The sequence below is a fragment of the Populus nigra genome, chromosome 11 (genome assembly GCF_951802175.1).
Source record: "Populus nigra chromosome 11, ddPopNigr1.1, whole genome shotgun sequence".
Lineage (NCBI taxonomy): Eukaryota > Viridiplantae > Streptophyta > Magnoliopsida > Malpighiales > Salicaceae > Populus > Populus nigra.
In genome coordinates, this window is record NC_084862.1 from 5,988,935 (window position 1) to 6,015,498 (window position 26,564).

Here is a 26,564-nt window from a genome sequence, read left to right on the forward strand (position 1 = left end):
TATATTTAAATGTTAATTGTAAAATCTTTTTTAATTAATTAATTTTTTGTAAGATATTTTACGAGAAATAAACATAAAAAAACTTTCTGAATTATATTTTCCATAAACATTTTACAAAATATATATATATATATATATATATATATATATATCGAGCGAATCAAAGCAAAAACAAACGAAATGTTGAGTTACGATTTCATACTGCTTGATGAGAAGGCTTGTTCTTAATTTGGACATTATTATCCTTTACAGATCAAAATAGATAATAGCCCAATTGCTAATCTGTGTGCGTTTCTATCACACCCTTATCCACGGCTCTATACACCCATCACAGGTTGAAAAATTCAGACCACTTCTTGATGAGGATCAGGTTTGTGTTATAAAAATTAATTAAATGTTGTTAGAAACAATGCTAAGTATAGACCTCTCTCAAACAACCTTAAAGTAATTGTTTTTGGCGTTGACAAGGTTCCAACTGCTCCATGAAAATTTGGATCAAATACCAATGTTTAGGTTTGAGTTCCAGGATGGTCCTGCTCTTGCAGCTAGATGTAATAAAACTACTTGCTAATAGATAATATTGAAATTGCAGTCACGCAATTAAGATTTAATAAAATTAAATGTCAATCTTGCTCTCTTGTGATTCTTCCTTCCTGTGACACAGATACATTGGAATTGTGACAGTTCGTGGGAGTATTGAAGAATTGAACAGGAGCAATTGAAGTCATACCCCAAATACAAGTTCACAAAACGGTTACTTCAACATGAGATTTTTCATTGATTTTATAAAATGGTCATTCAGCTTTAAAATCCTTTCAATTTGATCTTAAACTTGCACCTTTTCACATCAGTATTACTATCAAAGATTTAAATTTTCATTAGTATACTGTTAGAGAATAATATAAATAATATCTTAAAGTCTCATTTAATTATTTAAGTTTTTCAATTATATAGTTATTTGATATGGTATCAAAGTTTTGTTAATCAATCGATCACGAGTTTGAATCTTATCACCATTATTCTATTTGATAAAATTAACAATATAAGATGATGTGGGTTTGTGTAAGTTTCAAGTCTAAAAAGTTTTTATCCGAGAAAATGTATTAAAGAATAATATAAATCATATCTTTAATCTTATCTAACAGCTTAAACTCTTAAATGATGTTATTATTTGATATTTATTAAGAAGACAAGAAAAACTTTTTTTGATAGCCGAACATGGATCCAATCTCGAGCCCATCCTCGAGTCATTCAGTATTGCATGTACCCTTATAAATATTTTCGGGTCACTTGATCTCCGGTCATTTAGGCTCAACTCTTCACCCAATTTGGTTACATTATCATAAAATCTAAAACCGAAATAATAGATGAATGAATATTTTATTTCTTTCACTTCCTATATTTAGAATAATACTATGTACATTTTTTTTTATTAAAGTTTCTTATTTAAGTTAACATCGAGTGTGAAACCAGGTGGCCAAATGTCGTCATGGCATTAGCTACTATTTGTTGACTAATGGACCACATGGTCAATCTACTACAAATCAAAGACAAAGACGAGGCTTTAAAATAACCAAAATCTAGAGTTTAATGGGTCAATATTTTGACCAAATTGATTAAGAGGATACTCAAAGATTTTAAGCATACTGTTTATGTGAAATTAGGACACACGTATCAAGTCATTAATTGGTCAATCAGTCGTCCTGTCGAGCTAGCGAATATTGTTAGCGATGAACAAAGACAAAGTCCTAGATAAAAACTTTTTTATGATATTAATTTTAATCCAGGTTTAGTATCAACAGTTTATTGGTGATTCATATTTCTTAATGAGCAAGGTATGCAATGCTGCCTCGAAAAAGCCAAAGGTAGAAGATTAGCATGGAAGAAACCTCGTACTCTTTATTCTTACAGAGGCTAGCGAGTTACACTGTTCTTCAGTACAGACAGATAAGTGTACACTACTGTTGATGACAAATGTCTACACCAACATCTGACTGACATGTACACGTTTAAGGATGATCTTTGCATAGACTACTGTGATGAGATTTCTTGCCTGCCCATGAAGCAATCAATCAATATGAAACGAACAAAAAATTGCTATCAAAATCGTACTCGCTAACCCAGCAAGTCCCACAGAAAGAGAAGAATCAGGACAGTCATGTTTACAATTTCAAATCGATGCCTTAATTAATGAATTAACCTGTCAATTTAAGTAACTACGTTTCCCCCTCAAAGAAACAGCTAATTAAAGGAAATCCATCCATTCTAACTAGCACTGCTGCTAGGCCTGTGAATTGTTTTTATCGCTTGGCTGATCCCTTTTTTCTTCCGAGATGGAAGGGAAAATAAGTTCCATGCTGTTGGTGCTACTACTGCCAGAATTAAACATGGCATCCGCCATATCTGTTATAGGGTAATCAGCCTCTTTACCATATCGACCAGCAGTGGAGGGACCAGCCGCACCGCCGCTACTACCTGCAGCCATGCTGCTGCTGCTGCTGCTGCCAGCACCACCTCCAGGACCCAGACGAAATTCCACCCATCTGCCTAGAGAAGTTGCTGCGGATGGTTGAGGCTGACCAATCATAGTTTGGGCCATCTCTTGAGTAATTCCTGGTGCTGGTGGTGGAGCTGATGGTGCGGTGGCAGACAAGTGGCAAGTGTGCTCGCCACGGTATACTACTTCAAATCTGTAGGGATCGTCATCAAGTCGCTGAACTTGTTTCTTGGCTGGGCAATGGTACAAGTTTTGGTTGGTGCACCTGTAGTAGGCCCTGAAAGGGACAACAGATTATAGAGTTAAAATAAAGAACATATGTCAATGGCATAAGTAGTCCTAAACAAGATGATTTTAATCAACTTGGTCAATTTGATTTTTCTAAATCTCTCTCTCAAGTCTATTCATGCCATGGCATGGAAAATGATATGCTTGGGGAGTTTTCCAAGCGCAAGACCATTTCCCAATAAACAGTCAATGACTCAATCTTTTAGTTGGTTGTGTACCAAGTCAATGTCTACTGAAAGAAAGGCAAAACCTAGCATGAAGAAAACGCAAGTTTAATAGTATATTATGAAAAGACTTTCAATGCCTGAGAAGAGCAGCATACATATCTTAATATTCTATGATTTGAATGTGTCATATAAGATACATATGTTTTCTACGAAAATCTAAAAGAATAAGATTTCCTCTCAGCCATTCACATTGTAATTACCTCGGATACTTTGACCCCAGAATCTCTTTCTGCCCATATTTCCTCCAAGAGAAACCATCTTCCGGTGGGATTTCAGTATTGCCGAACTGTTGAGCAGGTACCCTCACCGTCCGTTTCTCGGCATCATCATTCCTACACGTTTAGAATTCATAGCAAGATAGTCATTAGCCTAATAAAACGAATTCGTACTTGTTAATCATGACCCGCTTAAGCTTGATCTCCTTTATCAAGATAGGTTCTATTTTCATGATTCCAAAACGGAATACAAATATATAGTGTATATGGTATGCATGAATATACATACCTGAGTCTGTATATTAATTCAACATTTTCATAGAAAACAATATGTATGGTGCGAACAATGCTACCGACCTCTTTTCCAGGGAAAAGGGTTAAATGGGCTTTGCTTTTATGATCTACTTTCCATACAATTTCCTTTCGGCAATTGGCATGGGAGTTGTAAAACACATTGAACTACGTTTAATTGGTTCACATGGATGATTCCGAAGTAAAACACAAGTAATCTATATATATTACGTATAGGAAAATGTTACAGTGACTGAAGTTTTGATGATATGCAAAAATCAAAATGAACACAAGCATTGAATTCTCTCACCTTATTCGCGGTCTTTTTGAGGATGATGAAGAACCTCTGCCAGAATCTGATGCATCCACTGCCTGGACATCTGATCTGCTACCTGATTCAATAGCTAGACCTCCTGATCCCATCTGTATTCCTCCACCTATCTTACTCTCAATCAATCCCAAGGCACTCTCAGCCATAACGCCTTGCGTTTGATGAAACAACGTCTCCATGGCCGATGTGCAACTAGTCCCTAGCCATTCCTGTAAGATAGGATCAATATTCTGCTGTTGCTGTAAGTCCTGTGGCTCACGAAACAACATAGGATGAGGGTAGAAAGTGGTGCCTAGTTGATGAGCATGTAGACTCTCCTTGGCATTAGCGAAAACCCTAATGATTTCCTCACACAACCTGGATAGAGTTTCTGGTTGGCTGGCTGAGTTTGCTAGGTTTAATTCAAGGTCTTTAGCAAGCTTGCACCCATGAAGAATAAGAGAGATGGTGTCATCCATGGTTTCCTGTTGTTTTTTAGTGCTTTTTTGGATGGTCTTTGATGGGAACACAGAAGAAATTTAAATGGGGGCAATAATGGAGATTTTCGGTGAGCTTTCTGTGTTAGTGCTTCGGTACTTCATCTTAGAGAAAAAGTGGGTAATTATTCAAAGTATTGATGTATCTATGACACGGTACAAAGAGGAAATTAGAGCTTGGAAAATATGACCAAGTCACGGTCTCCTTAGCATGCACTTCAAACCTTTTAGTGAGTTTAGACGAAGACCATGCCCCCATTGAAACCCATTTCGTCAATTTTGGACCTTGAAGAACTTTCCTAGTGTAGCCTTGAAATTCCCACTTTCCCGTCTTCTGTCACTGATCAATCATTAATTCAGATCCGTGCTAAACCTTGAAATAGGAAAAATATGCGTTCCTACAGGAATTCCTAGGCAAAGAAAGAGCACGTAATTAATTACGGAATTGTCAACGACTAACGACCCATCTTTTACATCAATAGCGACCCTTCTTTTTTTAAATAAAGAAAATCCAATTTGTAACTTCTTAATGCACTTGAAGTAACAACAGGTGATTTCGCGATGGTACCAAGTAGTGGTTCAAAGTAAAAATAAAAATATGGACGGAAAAAATATTAGTGGCAAGTTATGGTGTCATTTATATATGAAAAATGACTTGTTTTTATTGGTATTCACTGATAAAAAAATTTCATCGATGAATATCAAGAGAATTACAAGTGAAAATCAATGAATGAAAAAAATGGAACAGGTATTCTTTCGGTATATATTTCCATCAGAAAATATGACATGTCCGTATTGTAGATAGAATTCCCAATGAAATATAACAATCGCTAATATATGTCGGTGAATTCATTGATAATATTTAGAAAATTGATAAAATAGTATTACTAGTTGATTAATGTTTTTTTGGTATATAGAAGTGTGGAAATTTCATATTTTGAAGTAAAATGCATAATATAAAATTGTGAGTGATTTGTGGAGATGAAACTGGTAGTCGTGGAAATAAAAAGTTTGTGTTTAAATAAATATGAAAATAGCTAGAATATAGGGAATTTATGGTTCTTACGACGACCCTCACATGTGGGAAAATATAGGCTATTACAACAACCCAAAAATGCATGAATATGGGCTGATATGACAAACATCAATGCAAGTATTTATGGACGGTTATGATAGTCATGAAAGCGTGTGAGTGGATCGTCATGGTCAAAAAAGTGCATGTCTGTATTGTGGTTGTTAAATAAATAATGATGTGTGTATATATTGATGGATTAATAACCAAAGATGTGTATGAGTGCTTGAGTTTGAATTTTCAAATGTGCTTATATTATTGTTGAAAATAGATTGATTTTGTGTATGGTTGTAATGTCTCAAATGGGCTAAATTTGTATAAATATGTATGGAAATTTGTGAACTTATGTACTTAGGCTAAATTGATTTCTAAAAGAATGAACATGAGGTATTTGGCCAAACATGATGTTGATTTTTTTTTTTCATGTTTTCTCTAGAAGTTATCATACATGTGTCTCCTTTTGTCTCAATAGATAGCAATAACATTCATTAATTGTAAAAATATATTAGAGTGTTAAGATGTTAACTGAATTTTCAAAATGTTTTTAAAATTAAATGTTAGTCATAAATAAAATCAATTGGTTTTTGGCTTTATTTATTGATGTGTATATATTTGCAATTAATAAAATTTAGATAGTCTCTTATATGAGGGAGGTGTTGCCAAATTGTTTTTAAAATAGGATATAATGATAATGTTATTAACTTTTTTTTATACATAATTTGTTTAGATGATGAAGACAAGGTCATTAAACAATAATACTAATAGAACATAATTGGTTCTTTTGGCAGCGCTTTTGATGACCGTGAGCTGCTAGGTGTTGACCATGACTAATTACCTCAAGCACATGCACCCTCTCTCGATGTAAGCTCATTGAGTGTAAGGCCAGCCCAAAGAGAAGGTGTCTCTTCTAAGCAGGATGTATGCACTAAGAAGTTTATTACTCGATGGAAGCCTAACCACAACATGTAAGTTTATTTTCCTTTCCTATATGATAAAAAAATAAACAACAATGAATATTTTTTGAATAATTAGTTTCTATGAGTGAATAAAATCTCAAGTTTATAAATGTGGAGGTTGCTCACATGAAAACATCGCCAATGAAATTATCGATGGAAGTGTCTTTATTTTAGTTGAGTAAGGTTTTAAAAAATCTTAAATGGAAGCCTATAATTGATGTGTGGATAGAAAAGTTCAAGGTTGGTATATAATAAATAATTTTTAAAAATATTTAATTCGGTTAGTTTTTTAATTTTAATAAGCTAATCATTTTATAGAAAAGCAAGGAAAAATTTTACTTGGAAGAGGTTGACAATGTCGTTGCCAGAAGAGTTTGGAAGAATCACAGTGCTATTAGGTAAGATTGAATTCAAAATGTGATGTTTTTTTAAAAATTTTCATAATATTAACTGATAATTTTTTTCTAAGAACCAAGTTGCATGATTTTTGATACAAGGCCTAAAAAATCAAAGAAATATGCAAAAAAAAAAGGTCTTCTAGGTTGGGAAGACGTGGTCGTGTGGAGGGATTTTAGACCTTCGCACATCTCGAAAGCTATTTAGGATGCTTATATCCAACACGTAATGTCTAAGCATTTCATACGGTGGTCACAGTTCAGCATGGAGAACCAGACCAAGAAGATTCATGATTCCATTATCATGCACACCAACAAATCCATTCTATTTGTTTCACATGCAAAACCAATGGTAATATTCTATTTTATAAGATTTTTTTTTTAATTGTTGTATTATATGAAAATATTTAACTAACAATAGTTTTATTTTTGCAGGTTACGATGTTTGGATGTGATCCAAGACCAACAAAGCTTTTTGTTGAAACCCACATGCAAAATGAGAACCGTCGAAAAGAGATGCAACAACTCATGAATAACCAAACTTAAAAGCTCTGGGTAAGTTGGATTTCAATATTTTTTTTCTTAAGTTATTACTCTTTTTAAATTTACTGACTTGTTTTTTTTTTCAGGAAAAATATTACACCTAATTGTAGGAGAGATAAGTGGATGATCTTTTGATCCATCTAGAACTCAATTTGGATTTATGGTTAGAGGCTAGGTCGTCTAGTAGACCTAATAGAAATTGAGTTTATGGTATCTCTAACACCACAGTCAAGGATACATGGATGGGCCATAATGTATCTACTATTGATTCCTCGCAATCGGGATTGAGCTAGCAATCTTCAGACATCTAGACAATTATACGAAAACAAATTCAAGCTCAGTCGGCCTAGTTTATGTTGAGACAGCCCAATTTAGGTTTGATATGATTGAATTGAGGGATAAAGTGAATGCCCTCGAGTGGTTGTTGGCAACCCTCACTAGTCCATTTGGTCAACCTCATCGCCCTTCTGGTTTCAGTGAAGATCCGTCTTCGCCTTTGTCTTCTCCTTCGTCTTCTCCTCCAACTTCTATCATAGACATGACACAAAAGAGTGTCATACACTTAAAAAAGAGATAGAAATATTGATTTCTAAAGGATATCTTCAAGAATTTTATGAATGAGTAGATACAATATGAATAAATAGGAAACAATTCTCTTGATGTACTACCTTATATAAGATAAATCTTAGAAGTCATATCTCCATTATCTTTTGAATTTTCAAAAAAAAAAATATTGCATCTCTATGTCTTCAAACACAGAATGTCTCTTTGAAATTCCTATAGTAAAATCTCCATTATATCTTCAAGTCCTTATGACCACATATGTCCAGGTCATTGTGACCAATTATCTCCAGGTCTATGACCATTTGTCTCTAGGTTCATGTGATTGCTTATCTCTAAAATTTAAAAACAAAATGGAAAATATTCAAAGGGATGCTAATAAAGACAACTTTTTTATGCGTACACAAAAGTAAAATTTTACATTGTAAGTATTTCCTCTTCCTTTTTAACTGTTTAAAATCTTTCAAACATGTAAGTTTACAAGATATAGGTGATACAAAAAAAAAAAAAGATTAATCTTAGGCTTACCCAACCAAACTACACATTATAGTTCAGTTAGGTACGGCCTAGCTATAATGAGAAAGCTATCTTTAGTAATACATGTCTAGTTATACAAGCTACAAATTCAGCTAGAGTTACCACAATGGAGAATGCCACCTTTCATGGTGAGCTATTCTAGATATTTTTCAGGGTGAGCTATATGTTCTCGGGTTTAGTGATAAAAAAAATGAGGATTCATCTCAACAACCTAGAAAGAACATACAGAGCTTCTCTACACACAACCAAATATTATTTTAGATACTTGTTACTTGATCAATCAAACTCAAGTACTAACTTAATTAAGCATTGAAGTGTCATTTGTTCTACAAGAATCTTGATTTTATAAAAACAACTTAGGTCCAAAACTCAACCAAGAAAATTTCATTTTTATGTGAAGTTTTTTTACGACTTCATCAGCAACACAATGCAAATAAATTATCTAGGAAAAACTAGTAATCAAAAGCTATCATGACAAGAAAAGCTCTTAAACAGCAAACATGCTTCCACCAAAGTAAGTAGCAATGCCTTTTTATCTGAAACAGTTTTTCTCTATATCAAATCAGATTTTGTTTTTCATTTCTTGAAATAACTTAATAAAAAGCCAAAACACTAAACAACAGCTAAGTTTTTTAAATAGTAAATTTAAATTGTGGCTATAATATTATTATTATTTTTTTAAAAAAAAAAGCCCGAAGCTGGACCACAGTTGTGCCCTGCGTGGTGATGGGTCGTGACCGTTAATGGCCCTTAACTCCTAGAAGGACGACCGTCCATGTAGGCAAACGAGGGTCAATCCTCCATGGGTCCCTTGTCGTGTGTATATAAAGGGCAATGGCGGTGAATTCCTGCCACCGTTTGGGTTTTCTTAATTCGGAGGTAGCTTTGTGGAGGAGGTTTCCAATCTTCCTCCTCCAGATTCTCCGTAATCATTGGCGCGGCAAAGCAAGACTTCATGACTACGGTCTCTTCCCTCCCTTCATCGGCAATGTCTAGTACATTTGGTAGCTTCTGTGTAATTTTGTTGTTTTTTAAAATATTTTTTATATAAAGATATAATAAAATAATTTTTTATTTTTAAAAAATTATTTTTAATATCAGCATATCAAAATATTTGAAAACATTAAAAAAATATTAATTTAAAAAAAATAAAAAAAATTTCAAAAGCGCTTTTCAAACGCAAAAACAAATAGAACCTTCCAAGTGTGATTGGAAATGTAGTTGTGATTGTTTTTTAAAGTGTTTTTTACTTGAAAATGTATCAAGATAATATTTTTTTATTTTTTAAAATTATTTTTGATATTAGTGTATCAAAATGATTTAAAAACTCAAAAAAAAAATTTGAAGCAAAAATATATATATATATATATATAATTTTTTTAAAAAAATACTGTGTATATATGTGACTTTTCTACTGTGTATACACTTTTCGTTGTTTTTAAAACAGTAAAATTATTTAATTATGTTTTGGTTTAAAATTTTTAAGTTGTTCATTGAGAGTATTTAAATATTTCATTATTTTTAAATCCAGTGAAAGGATATCTTTTCCCTTGAAATAAAAAAAAATCAAATATTAATTTAAGGGCTTTTTGGTTTTTTCATATAAGTTTTTTTATTAATTCCAGAACAATCAGGGTAATTTAATTATTTTAAATTAATTAATTAATATTAAATCTCAAAAAATTGTGTGTTCATTATGTTTTAAAACCGTTTTTGAAAATTTTGAATATTTTTATTTTTTTATTTTATTTTAAATTAATATTTATAGATCATTTTGATGCATTGATGTCAAAAATAATTTTTAAAAAATAAAAAATATATATTATTTTGATATATTTTTAAATAATAAATATTTTAAAAAATAAATATAATCACATTCTTAAACACACTGAAAATATTTCTTTTAAGCTTTTTATCAATTTTAAAACATTTAGAAGAAGTTTTGTTTTGTTTTTTTTTTTGAAATGATGATGTTCTCTCTCTGTTCAAATTGTAAAAATGTCAGCATTGAATGCTTGACATTCAGTGTTTGATTTTTCTGATTTTTTCTAATTACTTTTATATATAAAAAAAATTAAATTGCTTCAAAATGATATCAGTTATAGTATGTAGACTAATAACTAGTTATACACATAAATGCAAAAGCAGAATTGCCCTTTTAGCCTTTATTCCACGTAGAGGATGAAAAATAAAAAGTCCACTAATGAATTTTCAAGAAAATATTCGAGAGAGTATGATAGTTATTATATTTAAAATATTTTTTATTTAGAAATATATTAAAATAATATTTTATTATTATTTTTTATATCAACACATTAAAAAAAAAACATAAAAAAATCAATTTTAAACAAAAATATTTTATAAAACGTCACTTGAATCACGTTTCCATAAGGTATAAAAATTTAAATGTCAACAAATTTACCTTTAAACTATTAAGTTTATGGTAAAATAGGCTCAAACTATCCATTTGATTTATACAAGCGTTGATTTCAAAAATAATTTTTAAAAAATAAAAAAATATCATTTTGATGTATTTCAACATAAAAAACACTTTAAAAAGCAACCGCAACCACACTCCCAAACATGCACATGTTATATATAATGCCATTTTAAAATAATATGATTTTTTATATATACAAAAATAATTAAAAAAAAAACCAAATCATTCAATGTTGCCCTTTTAACAATTTGAAAACATTTGGGAGAATTTTTTATTTTTTTAATGATGTTCGTTCAAATTCAAATTGTAAAAATGACAGCACTGCATGCTTGACATCCAGTGTTTGTTTTTTCAAATTATTTATATAAAAAAAATTAAATTTGATGGCAAGCTTTGATTTGTAAAATAAATAATAATTTAAGGATATAATAGATAAAATTACCAGAATGAATTAAAATTGATGAAAAATAAATTTGCAATAAATTATCAAAATAAATTTACAGTTTGAGGATATAATAGATCAAATTACTTATTTTTATTTTACCATAACTCCAATAGTTTTACTATATGTAAATTGATGTATTAATTATGAGCTTCAACTGAGACTCCAAAACCATACAGTATATGAAGAATAAATGCATACAGCTCGAGGAATATTAATCTGCTGTTACAATGCACCAATATTGTAATTAAATCAAATTATCATAAAAATTAAAATATATTAATCTACTGTATTTTTGTTATATTATATTATTTACTAGTTAATTTGCTAAAGACTCCTGTTTTGTTTTGCATATGACTTAATTGTTGACTGTCAATATGAATCTTAACCTCTTGTTGATATATAGTTGATATCCGACAATAACTTCTTTTTTTAATTATTATTATTAAAATGAATGTCCTGATCAACTTGTGTGTATCTTAAATAATCTCACGGGTCCTGAAATTAATGACCATATAAGCCTTCAGTAGCCCTGAGACTTGTGAAACTCGAATTAGTGACCTCTAAGAAGCAAATTTAGAGTCTGACCAGTTGAGTTACACCCTCAAAGTTGATAATCAATCATAACTATCTTTATTGGTTGATGACTGACAATCTCATATTTCTTCACTGATTTTTAAAATAGAAGGTATTATTTTTAGTTAAATAACACGTCATTATTATTATTATTATTTTGTATAAACACATTCCACATTATTTTCTATTTTTTTTTTGTAATTTCACAGATTTTTAATATTTAAGAAATTTAAAAAATACTTCTTGACCTTGAGAATTTATAAAATTATTTATGTAAATACATTGAGTTTTTGTTATAATTTCTGAAAAGTTTCGATTAAAAATACGAAAAAAAAAAACGAATATCTTTTCTAACTTTTTAAAAGGTCCTTTTAATAAAAAAGTGGGTAGAATTTTTACTCAAAATATAATAATTCAAGGATAAAGTTGGAAAATTGATACCTTACATGTTACAACTCCAATAATTGAAGTATAAAAACGATCATTAAACTGTATGAAGAGGATAGTCCAAAAAAGACATGAAATTTGCTTTAACATGGGACTTTGCCGGAAATATAATCGCTCGAGAAAAGCTTCTCAAAGCTTTTATAGGAGTGGTCTGATGTTCTTCTTCTTCCCTCTTGCTGCTTGCAAAGAAAATTTGTTTTTTTTAAAGTGTGGTTTTGATTGCTTTTTAAAATATTTTTTACTTAAAAATACATCAATTTTTTTATTTTTTTTTAAATTATTTTTTATATCAATACATTAAAATGATCTAAAAACATTAAAAAAAATTGATTTAATGCAAAAAAAAAATATTAAATTTTTTAAAAAATATTTTTAAAAGGAAAAAACAAATAAGATCATAGACACAAAAGATGATTTATATTGTGCTGATCTGTACCTTTTTTTTATTATTATTCCTTTTTTCTTCCATCGGCTACGGTTTTGTTTTCCTGGAGATTAAAAAAAAGGCCAATAACAATACAAACCCAAAATCTAAGCTCACACCTAAGCCCACACCAGCCCAGCCCAGCCCAAAATTTGACGTGGTTACAAGCCCAATTAATCAAAATGACCAGTTTAATTTAATTTTTTTGGTGTAGTTATCTCCAGTTCATTCCATTTTGTGTATTTTATTTTACTAGCTGTGTAAACCATGCTTTTCCGCTGGCCGCTTAATTTATTTTTTTTTAGTATAAGAAAAGCCAATGACTATAATGTGAGGATAATCTAAAAAAAAATAAAACGTGGTGCTAAATTATAAGCAAACTACACACGGAATGATGCAATTGTAGAGAGCCAAAAAAAAAAAAAAAAACAGGCTAGGCATGTCATGATCCTCAATTCTTTGGCCTTTCAAAAAGAGATTTGTTCAATTGGCCAATTTTTTTTTTTGATGGAGATAAAAAAACAATTACGTAAAAAAAAAGAGGTGAAAAAACAAAAATTCAAATAAATACAAGTTAATATATAAAATATATAACGTTAGATATGAGATCTTGACAAACCTATATAAAAAACTAAAAAAACTAATAAAGTTAAATTCTCGATAACATAATGATAAATGATGAAATAGGTAAAGGAATAATTAAAAACAATATGTAAAACAAGTTGGAGTCAACCCATACTAATCTTTAAAACATGTTACTTAGTTTACAATATTGAAATCAGCTCATAGAAGGCAAACATAAAAAAAATAACGAAACTAAATCCTTACTATAAAAAATATTAAGGGATGAAATTAAAAAAAAAAACAAAAATCAAAGGAATGAAGTTAGAAATTGTAACACAAATAAAATAAAATATTATGGGATAAAATTGAAAAAAATCAAAAAAAATATTGAGGATAAAATAAAAAAAAAACCAAAATAATGAAGATCAAATTACAAATCAAATATAAGGGATGCAATTAAAAAAAATAATTCAAAATAAAACAAAAATAATTAGCAATAGAGAGAATAAAGATCAAATTGGAAGATAAAATAGACCCAAATGATCAAATTGGAAAAAAATTAACCAAAAAAAGGATTGAGGATAAAATAAAAAGAAATCAAAATACGATCATTGTAATGCATCTCGAGTGCCAATCAAATAATATAGATAGAGATGATGCATCTCTGTGTAGATCCAACACATCTAACAACTTTTAATTTTAATAATATTAGATTTGTGTTAAAAGGCAAAAACCCCTATCTCACCATAAATATAACAAAAAAAAACTATATAAAAATACTCTTAAAGCAAAGCTGAAAAAATATAGTATAAAGGGCAATCAAATATTTTCACTATACATTAAAAAAAATCCAGAAAGTCTTTGGAATGATTAATTGAAACTTTATTTTTAAGGCTAATTCAATCATTACACTATATAAAAAAAGTAATTAATCAAAATACCCCAATAAATTTTACAAATACTATTTTTTTATATGACTAAGCTTTATAAATAAATAAAATAAAAAATGAAATGATAATTTTATTATAGCAATTAACAGTAAATTATGTCTATATTGTTAACTTTTATTTTTATTTTAAATTTTGCCGATGCCACCCCCACCCCTCCCCACCCAGGTCTTCTCTTACGCAGAGAAACAGAAACAGAAAGGAAAAGAAGTCTCTCTCTCTCTCTCTCTCTCGCTCTCCCTCCCTCTCTATCTGTGATTTGTTTAGAAATAGATCTCTCGAGTCCTCGAGCCCAGCGACTGGGTTAATTATAATGCTGAGATTTTTAAAAGGAGTGGTAGGTGGTGCATCTGGTACTGGACTTAAAGATCTCCCTTACAATATCGGCGATCCTTATCCCTCCGCTTGGGGCTCCTGGACTCACCATCGCGGCACCTCCTCCAAGGTGAGAGTCTCTCACCCTTTACTCTTCTCCTTTTCCCTTTATTTATCTGTCACTTATGATGCTTAATTGCAGTTGGTTTTGATTTGATGTTCAGGATGATGATGGATCTCCGGTGTCCATCTTTTCTTTTTCTGCAAGTAACGCACAGGATGCCCATTTAGCTGCTGCTCGTAATGGTGTCAAGCGTCTTCGTACTGTCAGTTTTCCTTTTCTCTTTTTTTTTGCTATAAAATTGATTTCATTTCTGCCTTTCTTAATCCTGTTTAGCGTTTGTTTACTTTCCGGGATAGAAGAGACAGACAATTAAGATTTCTTGCTTTTGAAGGACAAAAATTCAATCCAAAACTGTCCCTGAAACCGATTTACTTTTTTTTTTCACATTTTTGTGTTTATGTTTTTCCTGTTACGAGACAATAACCAAATGCAGCCTAAAACTAGGTATTTTTTAGGCTGCTTTTTAAAATTATCCGATTCAAAGCTTTTGTTTTATGATACATATTAATTTCATCCTTGCTTCCTTGTGATCTATAATTTGTGATAAGGGTTCTCCTTTTTAAGGCTTCTTGTATCCTCCTGCAAACTGCTATGAAATTAGGTGTTTACAATCTTTGACCTGCTTAAAGCTCTCGTAATCTTATCATAAGGGCTTTTTCTATCCTTTATTGTTAAATTTACGTATTCAAACCATTGCCCCACTCGTAATGAAGCTGCTGTTCTTTCTTTTCAGGTCAGACATCCAAATATTCTGTCATTTCTTCACAGTACTGAAGTTGAAAGTGTTGAAGGTTCTAGCTCGAGAATTACTATTTATATAGTAACTGAGCCTGTTATGCCGCTATCTGAGAAGATTAAGGAACTAGGTTTAGAAGGAACACAAAGGTTTGACTGCTCTAATCTGCTGGAGTTGTTTTCTTATTTTGCCTATTCCAATTCCAGCGGCCCTTTATATATATATATATATATATATATATATATATATATATATATATATATATATATATATATTAAACAATTCCTAACACAAGCTTTTGCTCTCCTTATCATGATAATATATTTTCTTTTGACATGCAGATTAACATTCTAAGAACTTCCATTTATAACTACTTTTTGATCTGACAATCTCCTATAATTCCTTGCTCTCATTCTGTGATGTTCTCTACATAAGATGACACGCTCAATACATAAAATGGTGACACTTGTTGAAAACGACAATTAGAAATTGAACTCCTCTCAATCAAACTAAGCCTTATCCAAGAGTGTTTTGGCCAGTTTCCTCCACCCTTTTCCTTTCTGGGGCTATCTTTCACTTTTAATTACCTTTCAATTAATGGGGTTCCTTAAATTTTTTCTCATAATTCCTTTTATGGTAGGGATGAGTATTACGCTTGGGGGCTGAACCAGATAGCTAAAGCTGTGAGCTTTTTGAATAATGATTGTAAACTTGTAAGCATTTTCATCTCTACAAGTGATCAGAAAAAAATCATTAACTTCTTTTGCCAAAGTTTATTCTTCTTTGTTTGCATCACTTTATGACTAGCTTTGACCATGGCAGGTTCACGGTAATGTTTGTTTGTCCAGTGTCGTTGTCACACCAACATTAGATTGGAAGTTGCATGCTTTTGATGTTCTATCCGAGTTTGACGGAAACAATGGGAATGCAACCGGACCAATGCTGGTAATTCAAGTGTTTGGAAGTGAGCAATTGATGGAAGTTTCATGTTACTCCTATATCAGGCTTATATTGTACTATATTCCTAAATTTTCAAAATTGAGCAGCATTTGCGAGTAGGAATACTCTGATTGCTTCTTGAGAACTGCTTTGAGAATTTTGTTCCTTGTCAACTGATTTACATGGACTAATACACTTCTTTTCTTCAGGAAAGAGTTTTGATTAATTTAGATTAAGGCTTATGCAGCCTGTTTTGTTCTTTGTAACCTCATGTTTTCAATGATAAAAATGTTTTACTTTACTCTGATGCTATAAATTTTCAGCACATTCTTCCATTACTCAACTATAGAATTCTTTATGGTGGTGGATGGTAGAGTAGGAATTACCAAGGCTGATATCCTTTCTGTTTATCATAAATTTTAACGTGGATTTATTTTAAAGACTAGCAATGGTTATAGCTGGATGGGTTTAACATACTATTTATGCTTGTTTTTCTTTTCTTTTCATCAGCAATATGAATGGCTTATTGGATCACAATATAAACCAATAGAGTTGGCCAAGTCTGATTGGGTGGCAATCAGAAAATCTCCTCCTTGGGCCATCGATTCTTGGGGCTTGGGTATGTCTCCTTTGCTCCATTTGTTGATGTGTTGCTTAATTAATATGTTGGCTTAGCTTTGTACTTAATGACATTCATCAACAAAAAGCCGTGTTGGGCGTGCTTATACTGATTTGTTCAATTAACTAGAACTCGGCCTTTCAACGGGACAAGATAATACATGTTCATTTTATTTTCCTTGTAGATCCTTTTTAGGAGATTATGTGAATATGATGCTGGTTCTATAGACTCATCTCCATGATTTTCACATGGGCACCATATTGCATTTTTTTTAAACACATGATCTAAGATTCATATATGTTCACTTAAAACAATTTGTGTTTTTAGAGAAACATGATCATGTCTACAGGAATAACAAACTTGTCGCTACTCTATTATTCAAGTGTTTCTATTGGTCTATTCACTTTGCCAATGGACATGGGGATTGCCTCTCAACCCACATTACAAACAGAATGGCTTTTGAAGCTCTCTGTTCTTTGAGGCCAAGACAAGCTCTTCAATAAAACCCCTGAAATATCTTTAGTCATCTTTTAAAAATCTTTTGATCCTTTTTCAAATGCTACTGTAGTTGATCCATGATAACTGTTGAAGCCGGTTGCTATTTACCCACATTCCTAGCCACTTATATTTCACTTCCCCTTAGCTGTACTCTTATGTTCTGCTACGCAGTCCACATTATCCCGAGGATTTCCTCACTTTCCCTTTAGTCTTCTTAAACAGCCCTCCCTTCATTACATATGCTTTATCTTTCCTCACACCTTTAGATTATTAGATCCCCAGACAATCATTCTGCATTGTTTGCTTTGTGTTTTGGGGTCAATTTTATCAAGTATGAGAAAATGTTCCAAGTTTTCTTACTATTAGCTCCTTATCTATCATCATTATGCACCGTGCATTGCAACTCTTGTAAACAAAGTTGGTTAAATTAGCATGTGGCGAGGCAAAGAAATGCAGGGGAAAAAATAATCTCTAGCTATTTTTATTTTCTTCCATGCAAGTTTCTGCGTACAATCTGATTGTTTTCCTTTTCCTTCTGTTTTTAATTGATTAGGATGTCTTATATATGAACTATTTACTGGTATGAAGTTGGGGAAAACAGAAGAGCTGCGTAACACTGCTTCCATTCCAAAGGTTTGCCTTCAGGAATTTATTCGCATATATTAGTAATAATGATAGTGTTAGATACTGTTTCATGGCTTCTTTCCGTGTTTTATTATGTCCTTGATGATTCCTTTGATTTCAACTCATGATTTATTTTCATTTGCATCTACTTCTTCCCCAGTCTTTACTTCAGGATTATCAGCGCCTATTGAGTTCTATGCCTTCTCGCAGGATGAACACAGCAAAGCTTCTAGAAAATAGTGGTGAGTTCTTATTAGGAGTTGATTGTAGTTTATATTCTTGGAGGAACTTTCTAGTCCTACTAGCAGCATGTCTGGCATCAGATCCATATTAAAATTCAACTGAACTGAAGTTATTTTTGCTAAACATACTTATTTTGTATAAATTTGTAAGGATTAGAATTCAATGAGGTAGAGCTTGTTAATTGAGGGAGAAAAAAATTGATAAAATTCCGATTTTATCCATCTCAAAATGCTGCATTCATAAAATTTCAAGGATAATTTTGGCTTTTAAGAAAATGTGGCCACCCAACAATATAGGGACAAGTAATTGTGCTGATCACATTTCTTTTAGCTCCCCTCTTAATTTACCTGATTATGTTCATAAGCTTTAGGGGATTTTGATTTTCCAAAACTGGGTCCCTGCACCAGCTGAATTCTTGAGCAAATCTGACCCTTCCACACAGGTTTGAAAGTGCACAAAAATCATGGCTTTTAAAAGCCATTTCAGTTCATTTTAATAAAAAACAATTATAACAAAAAATGAATATTGACTAAAAATGATGAATTCATTTGAATTCACCACAACCATTTACTTTCCAAACAGCCTCTATAGAATGAGTTTAGGGGTTTTTCTGCACTGATTAGTCTAGTCTAGTTACTGTAGCTATCTTAACCAATTAAAGGTCAAATTTTCTCTAGTTATATTAACATCAACAGGTGTGTGCAGTTGCAGAAGAGAAGTAGAAAATGTTAAGCTGACTTATATTGTCCTCTTTTCAAACAGAAAATAAATTGAAGAAGACTTCACTCAAATCTATAATTGCACTAAAATGATTGGGTAACCGATGGACAAACATAGGGTAGGCTGACCAGAGTGTTTGAGTTCTCTAGCTATGTCTCGAAGTTATTGTAGTCAGTGGCTTGTCGTCATTTGGAGAGAGTTGAGGAGCATTATTTGATCTGGCCACCTCAGCAGGAAGAGAGGAGAAAGTAGGAGTTAAATCTGATTTTGGAAATTCTTATGAATGGAATAGTGAAAGCTGACTTTCATGTTTTTATAGTTCTTCAAATACATATTATAGGAAATTGCTATTATATTCGTGCCTTAAGTTAGATCTCCATGCTCAATTAGATTGCATGAGTTCAGATACTTTCTCCTTGTTGTTTTTCTTCTGTAGTTTCTGCTTTGTGTTTTGTTTCCCATTGTTTCCTTAACTTCTAAATTTGCTTAGCTTTCCATTGGACCTTACTAAATTTTTAAAAAATTGGATTTTGCAGAATACTTCCAGAATAAGTTGGTGGACACCATACATTTTATGGAAATTCTTACTTTGAAAGACAGTGTTGAGAAAGACACCTTCTTCCGCAAACTTCCAAATTTAGCAGAGCAACTTCCTCGCCAAATTGTACTGAAAAAGGTGGGAAATTCAGATTCTAATGTGTATGTCAACATGAATTCTATGCTATATACTTTTTTTCCTTTTTTGATTTTCATCTTGGTTTCTGCAGTTACTTCCTTTATTAGCTTCTGCCCTTGAATTTGGTTCTGCTGCTGCCCCTGCTTTGACTGCGTTGTTGAAAATGGGTTCTTGGCTTTCAGCTGAAGAATTTAGTGTCAAGGTCTTTTTCCTTGCCTCTTTTTACATTATCTTTTTTTAATGGGTCATGGGTTGGTTTAAAGACTTTTATAACGCTTCTCTTGAAGTGCCATGATGTTGTCACCATTTGCGTAGTGTTGTCATGTCATAGAGGTAAGTTCCAATTTTTTTTTTCAGGTGTTACCGACTATTGTGAAACTTTTTTCCTCCAATGATCGTGCTATTCGTGTTAGTCTCCTGCAACATATTGATCAATTTGGAGACTCATTGTCAGCACAAGTAGTCGATGAGCAAGTATGCATCACTGATTAAGTGATTTAGTGTTTTTTTTATTCAAGCAAGCCAGTTATTTTTATTTGGAATGTGGTCTTCATAATATTTGTAACTCTCAAAATTGGAATAATGTGGCTAGGTTTACTCTCATGTTGCTACCGGGTTCTCTGATACATCTGCTTTGCTTCGTGAATTGACTCTTAAATCCATGCTGGTTTTGGCGCCTAAGGTACCTGTATAACTTTTGTAGTGGCCAAATGTGGTTCTTGTTATTGTCTGCTGTTTTTCCGTTTTAGGTTTATTGGTTCATTCTGTGTTATGCTTGTGTGAACAATTAATTGTGGCTTTTGAGTCCTTCCTGAATGTTGCTTTTGTGTTGACCTGAAATTGCAGCTTTCTCAACGTACTATTTCAGGCTCCTTGTTGAAATATCTTTCAAAGTTACAGGTCTGCACAATTTATTTGTTGATACTACTGAAGTCTATTTAGATTACTTTGTTACTATTTAGACTGCCAATTCTGCATTTCTTTTAGGGTTAGTTTGAAATTCTTTTCGTTCAATTGACAATCCTTTTTCCCTCTGACCTTCTATATGGAAGCAAAAGGAATGCTTCTACTACACTGTGTGGTCTGTGGTTTAATATATTTATTTTTTCTGTAGGTTGATGAAGAGCCTGCAATTAGAACAAATACCACCATATTACTTGGGAATATCGCAATCTACTTGAATGAAGGGGTAAGAATCGGTGAATTGTCATGTTGTCTTTAGTTCTACCTGTCAAGAATTGCATTCTACTCTTGTTGAAGAGGGATTCTATTAATTTTCTGTAATCATTGATTAATAGAAATTTACTAGATTTTCTTTGTGAAAATGTTCTCTTGTTTATTTGAATTACAAGCAGACAAGGAAGAGAGTTTTAATTAATGCTTTTACAGTCCGTGCACTGCGTGATACTTTTCCTCCTGCCAGAGGAGCAGGTACAAAACTTTACATTTTGTTTATTTCTTATTTGCTTTTGATCAAGTTCCTTGTTTTGGGAGAAGGTTTCATACATTTCAAGGTTTTTTCTTTTTATTTTCTACTGTCTATGCTGATTTTTTATTAGTAGATATTATTTCACTCTATTATATCCCGGTGTTTTGTGCACCTGCTAAAATAAACTTGTATTATGGCAGGAGTAATGGCTTTGTGTGCCACTAGTTCTTATTATGATGTCACTGAGATCGCAACTCGGATTCTTCCAAATGTTGTTGTACTTACCATTGATCCTGACAGGTTATATTTCTTCGGATGATATATACAGATTTTAGTGTTTTCCCTTCATTGCAAATGAACTGAAATGCTTTTCTTTTGGACAGTGATGTTCGATCAAAATCGTTTCAAGCAGTTGAACAGTTTATGCAAATAGTGAAGCAATACCATGAGAAGGTATGCTTTTGAATTGCTGTTCCTTTTGTTTCAATATGCTTTCTGTTTTCAATATGGACATTTAAAAATTTGAAGAGATTACCAAGGGAACATGCATTAAAAAGGATATTAGACCCCATAGCTTATATGAACCCAGTTATGCTGCTTTTCCCGGTCAATACTTGAAAGCACTCATGTAGAAATGGTATTCTCGTGTGAATATTTGTTGTGGTTCACTGATCATTTGCAAACTTAACATTGCTTTTTTTATTAGATCAGTATAGGGTCCCGTAAAATCTTACTAGTTATAAAAATAGCTAAAAAAAATAATTTGCATGTGAAAAACATTACTGAAACAAAAAAAATTCAAACAACATTACCTTAAAAGTACGGCTTAGGCAAATCAATCCAACTGAAATTAGTAAATAGAAGTTAATAATCAAATATTCCTTCAAATAATATATATAAAGAAAGTCCTAAAGATGTAAGAAAACAAAAATGATGAAAATGGTGTTAAAATCAGGATTTCAATGATTTTACAGTTTTGAATCGCAAGTCAGGCGTGATTTCACTTAGCTGCAATTTCTTGCTGATGTAACATGGTCACTGCATTTTGACTCTTAAGATCGTACGATCTTATGCTCCAAATCGCTATTTTAATAACATTGGTCGTAATAGTACATAATTGGTAGCCCATTCAGTGCCCTTTTTTCCTGCCCCTGCTTCACCCAGGCAAAGCACCTTATTATATGCAGCCTGCTGATTTGTTAGTATCCCTGACTGGGAGAAGTTTATGATAACAAATGAGAAAACCTTTTTGGTTGCCACTCACATGTCTTATTTTCTGCGTGCTGCAGTAACAACCAAACATCAATTTGTATGGCATTCTTATTATAACAGTTCCACGGAAACTGCATTTTAATAATGTTGGTTAAAGAAGTTCCAAGTCGTTTAGTAGAGTCTGGTGTCTGCATCCTTCATAGATGAAAACATCCCCCTTTTTAATACTAAACTCTGTTATTCATCCTTCACTCTGTCTCTCCATGATATAGATGGCCATAATTTAGATGTGTCCATGATCTGTTTTACTTCCAGCAAGATACTGTTGCTTTTTGTTTCAAAGCATTGAGCTATTTTGATTTTCCCCCTTTGGTCATTTGTAGACAAATGTTGGAGATACAACAGCTGCAAGCACAAGAATCTCATCACCAGAAAATGCTAGTTTACTTGGGTAAGTTATTCCTGAATTTGTCATATTGGAAAACTTCAAAATTCTCTTGCTTGACTCTAGTCCTTCCATAACTGGGATTTAAGCACTGGTGTAGCTGGTCAATTGAGTTGGTGGTTTTTTCTATGGACTACCATTGGTAGGAGCACATCTTAACATCTATATATTCTGAAAGTGTATGTGTGTGTTGTATTTTCCTTTTGAACCTCTTCTGCCCCATTTTTGTTGTATTCATTTTTTCCTAGAGGTTCAGATTAGAGTTTCTTTGTAATCTCATATCCTATATTTTTTATCAATTGCATATCAATCTTTTTCTTTTTTTTCCTGAGTGGTGAACATGAATATGTAGCAATTTCTCATGATCAAAATTGCATGTTCAGATGCTTACAAGTTACATTGCACTGGTTGCAATGGCTGCAAACACCCTCTTAATTCTCCTTGACTGATGCATCTCCATTTGCAGTGTGTAACTTCATTTAAAAAATGCATAAAGCAACTTTAAACCATTAATGATATTTTTGTCCAGTTTTTATTTTCCTTAAGCATTTCTCCTTACATTTTTGCTCCATGAATTTTGTATTGAATCTGAAGCCATTCCTTTCCATTCAGATGGGCCATGAGCTCCTTGACAATCAAAGGTAAACCTTTGGAACAAGCTCCACTTGCTCCTGCAAATTCTGGCTCCCCTCTATCTTCCACAACCTCCAATGCCAGCTCAGGTATATCTCAATAGCTTGTTTTACATTTTTATATGGGTTTAAATGGAGGAGAGCTTCTATTGACCAATTGTCCAGTATCTTAATGGCCATTTTGTTCTCTGGCATGCCTCATGAAGCGTTAACTGCACACTGATAGTAGTTGGTGAAATGCATTGTTGATTCAACAATGCTTGCCTCATCATTGCTTATGCCTGCTTTTATTATGATGCATTTATACTATTCAATATCGGATGGTGTTTTTGTACGGCAATTGTAGTGATGGACTCTCCAAGTATAGCAGCAGTCCAGATAAATTCCAGCACAGACTTGGCTGATCAACCTGTACCAGAGTCCCCTCCTTCAACAGATGGCTGGGGAGAAATTGAAAATGGAATTCATGAAGAGCAGGGCAGTGACAAAGATGGGTGGGATGATATTGAACCCTTTGAAGAGCCAAAGCCTTCTCCAGCTCTTGCGAACATTCAAGCAGCTCAAAAGCGGCCGGTCTCACAGCCAGTTTCTCAGCATAAAGCGCAAGGTGAAACCATCATCATCATACACATAACTCAGACACACAATTATAGTTCTTAGTTAAAAAGTATAAGCTTCTGACTGAATGCTTTGACCATCTGGGATCTGGCTCAACTGCATGGTTCTGTCATCAACTGTACGCATAATTGCATTTCTATATGTTTGGATTAATGAATTATCAGAAAATCAAGAAATCAAAAGGGATGGTATAGAAGCATTGATTCAAGGAAGAGGAGCAATTCCAAGGGAAATTGAGGGTATTCTGAGCCGGTTATAAATGAGTAGAGAATGGAAACCCTTGTCATGAACAAGAGGGGAGAAATTTAGAGACAAGGGTAGGTGCTCCTTAACAATTACAAGACCTGAAGAGTCTCAACCTTTGAGAACTTCTGCCAGCATGATAGGAACTGTTACCATGTAAGAGAAATTTCCTCGCATTTTGTGTGGGTGAAATCCTCATGGAATCAAGGTTAACTAAGAGTTTGTTTTGTTGTGCTTATAAGTAAAGCAGCCACCCTCTATAGCTGATTATAAGACAAGCTGGAGAAGACATGCTTCTCTCATAATAAACCTGTACCTTGATTGCTTTTCCTAAAAGCAAGCTCTTTACCAATCACATTTCTTTAATAGTTATACCAAAAGCTGCGTGATTCATAAGCTCAACAGGGCCAAGTGGAGCCCAGGAGATGGAGCTCCACATAGAATTGCAGCTGCTAATGCTGTCCTGAAGCAAGCCATAGCACATTAGCGTGTCTGGTTTATGGCAAAGAGCTAGGCCTAGCTGACAATAGCAGTGTGCTGGAGATCCCTCCTAGAATTCTATGTGGTCTTCTTGAATGGAGCAGTCCTTGATGAAGTAGGATGTTCGGCTTGCTTCCAGAGGTTTTTGTCTAAACTAGAATTCTTTACATTCTAGGATCCCTCATGAATGCTGGGCCTGTTTGCCCATGTAACGTTTTCTGGGTCTGTGAGACACCTTAGAGTCTTTACTACCACTGGGTTCATGTGGTCCCTTTGAAACTCCTTTGAATTCCGGGCTTATGAGTTGCTTTATAAACCATTTTGGATACTGGGCTTTAAAGTGCTTCAATTATACCGAAGTTGAAAGCCAGTCTGCTGTAGAGCTTCCAGGGATGGGTTGAAGACCTTCCTTGGGGACGACTTCTGCGGGGTACTTGCTTGTTTAGAGAAATCTGCGTTACTTTTTCCTATGAACGTCCCATTTTACTTTGTTTGCAGTATTATTTCTTTTATTATAATTGCTTCCATGAACATATTGTTATGCTATGAAAATGTCAATGACTGTCTTTAACATATATTCATGATGTACACAAACGAACTCTCCTAGAAGCATGTCATTCTGTCTAGTAGATGCATATCCTTGTCATCTGTTCTCTTGGTGAGATATTCAGCAAGTCTCTTTAATTATTAATTTTACCCCTCCTTCCTCAGCTACAAGTTTGCGACCAAAAAGTACAGTGAAGGTGACAAATGATGAAGATGATGATTTATGGGGTTCTATAGCTGCCCCTGCTCCAAAAACCACGACAAGACCTTTGAATGTCAAATCAGCTACAGCACTTGATGATGATGACCCCTGGGCTGCTATCGCTGCTCCTCCGCCTACTACCAGGGCCAAACCATTGGTAGCTGGTAGAGGCCGAGGTAAACCTGCTGCTTCAAAATTGGGCGCACAAAGGATAAACCGGACGTCCTCATCTGGGATGTAATTCAGGGACAGAGAACACGAGGAAGCAAAATGAAGTTTTGTAAAAAAAAAAATTCTGGTGACTGGTTGACATTAAAATGGAATAGATCCTAGTTGACGTGAGTTATATCTGCTACTCTTTGCCCACATATTTGATTTGTAATATCATTCTTTTCTGCATCATATTCATTCTGTTTTGTTTCTCCTTTTAATATAACTGTTATCTGGTAGAACAATTTGCAATGTATGTAGTAGGTAAATTAGTTTCTGCCACAGCTTCTTTTTCGAATTAGCAAACGCACAAGGCATGTAAACATACTTGAGATGTAATGCACTTGATTGGAAAAGTTGTGGAAATATTTTTAATTGTTTGGATGTTCATTATTGTTATCTCAAACATAAGATGTGTTTGTGTGCCTGTAGGTGCATGGACCAAAGCGAGTTTATAATCCATCTTTAGTAGCACCTGTCACTGTTGCATAAGGTCGTCGTCATGCTAAAGCGATCTTCCATTCATGGTTTTCTCTGTTTCTTGTCTTTACTGAGCTCCTCAAATACTCGGTTTTGATTTTGCTGGTGATAGGAACAAGAGGAATCAATGTCTTGACTCGCGGATGGAAAAGATTTATTCCTCTTGGTTTATGCTATGAATCTTGCTTTTATAGCTGGGAGAGTAGCAAATTTTCAATTTTCACAGCAATCTGTCTCGAATAATTTGGTGAAAATGAGGATTTCCAAGTAGCCAGATGCAGAATGATGCTCCTGTGTAGTAAATAAATGGATTTTAGATAATCTTTCCCTTGTATGAGCCAATA

General features: G+C 33.0%; 2 protein-coding genes across 3 annotated transcripts; one reads left to right on the forward strand and one right to left on the reverse strand.

Annotated features, from left to right (window-relative positions):
- Positions 1-2,094: 2,094 nt before the first annotated feature.
- On the reverse strand, positions 2,095-4,444 carry LOC133706223 (WRKY transcription factor 55). The gene is made up of 3 exons (XM_062131708.1): positions 3,829-4,444; positions 3,213-3,344; positions 2,095-2,774 (listed from the first exon to the last, which is right to left on the reverse strand). Exons 1-3 carry the CDS (start codon positions 4,305-4,307, stop codon positions 2,282-2,284), a joined length of 1,104 nt encoding a protein of 367 aa, XP_061987692.1. The 5' UTR covers positions 4,308-4,444; the 3' UTR covers positions 2,095-2,281.
- Positions 4,445-14,405: 9,961 nt separating this feature from the next.
- Positions 14,406-26,130, forward strand: LOC133668548 (uncharacterized). Of its 2 annotated transcripts, none has more exons than XM_062088466.1 (21): positions 14,406-14,674; positions 14,769-14,870; positions 15,402-15,553; positions 16,045-16,117; positions 16,227-16,349; positions 16,854-16,962; positions 18,014-18,093; positions 18,245-18,326; positions 19,584-19,723; positions 19,815-19,925; positions 20,081-20,197; positions 20,316-20,405; positions 20,570-20,623; positions 20,838-20,912; positions 21,079-21,154; positions 21,353-21,452; positions 21,536-21,605; positions 22,748-22,815; positions 23,422-23,531; positions 23,788-24,048; positions 25,494-26,130. In XM_062088466.1, the coding sequence occupies exons 1-21, from the start codon at positions 14,543-14,545 to the stop codon at positions 25,769-25,771; spliced, it is 2,403 nt and encodes an 800-aa protein (XP_061944450.1). In that variant the 5' UTR covers positions 14,406-14,542; the 3' UTR covers positions 25,772-26,130. The 2 variants fall into 2 exon arrangements, with proteins under 2 accessions (XP_061944450.1, XP_061944451.1); XM_062088467.1 differs by having other exon boundaries at positions 14,536-14,674; positions 14,769-14,865.
- The last annotated feature ends 434 nt before the right edge of the window (positions 26,131-26,564 follow it).

Bases quoted from the DNA above. Each gene is read 5' to 3' on its own strand.
- LOC133706223 (XM_062131708.1), bottom strand. From the start codon at position 4,307: ATGGATGACACCATCTCTCTTATTCTTCATGGGTGCAAGCTTGCTAAA. The intron at 3,345-3,828 runs GTGAGAGAATTC...CTAAACGTGTAG, and splicing joins TCAAAAAGACCGCGAATAAG to GAATGATGATGCCGAGAAAC. The intron at 2,775-3,212 runs GTAATTACAATG...TGTCCCTTTCAG, and splicing joins CTGGGGTCAAAGTATCCGAG to GGCCTACTACAGGTGCACCA.
- LOC133668548 (XM_062088466.1), top strand. From the start codon at position 14,543: ATGCTGAGATTTTTAAAAGGAGTGGTAGGTGGTGCATCTGGTACTGGA. The intron at 16,350-16,853 runs GTAATTCAAGTG...TCTTTTCATCAG, and splicing joins ATGCAACCGGACCAATGCTG to CAATATGAATGGCTTATTGG. The intron at 20,624-20,837 runs GTCTGCACAATT...TTTTTTCTGTAG, and splicing joins AATATCTTTCAAAGTTACAG to GTTGATGAAGAGCCTGCAAT.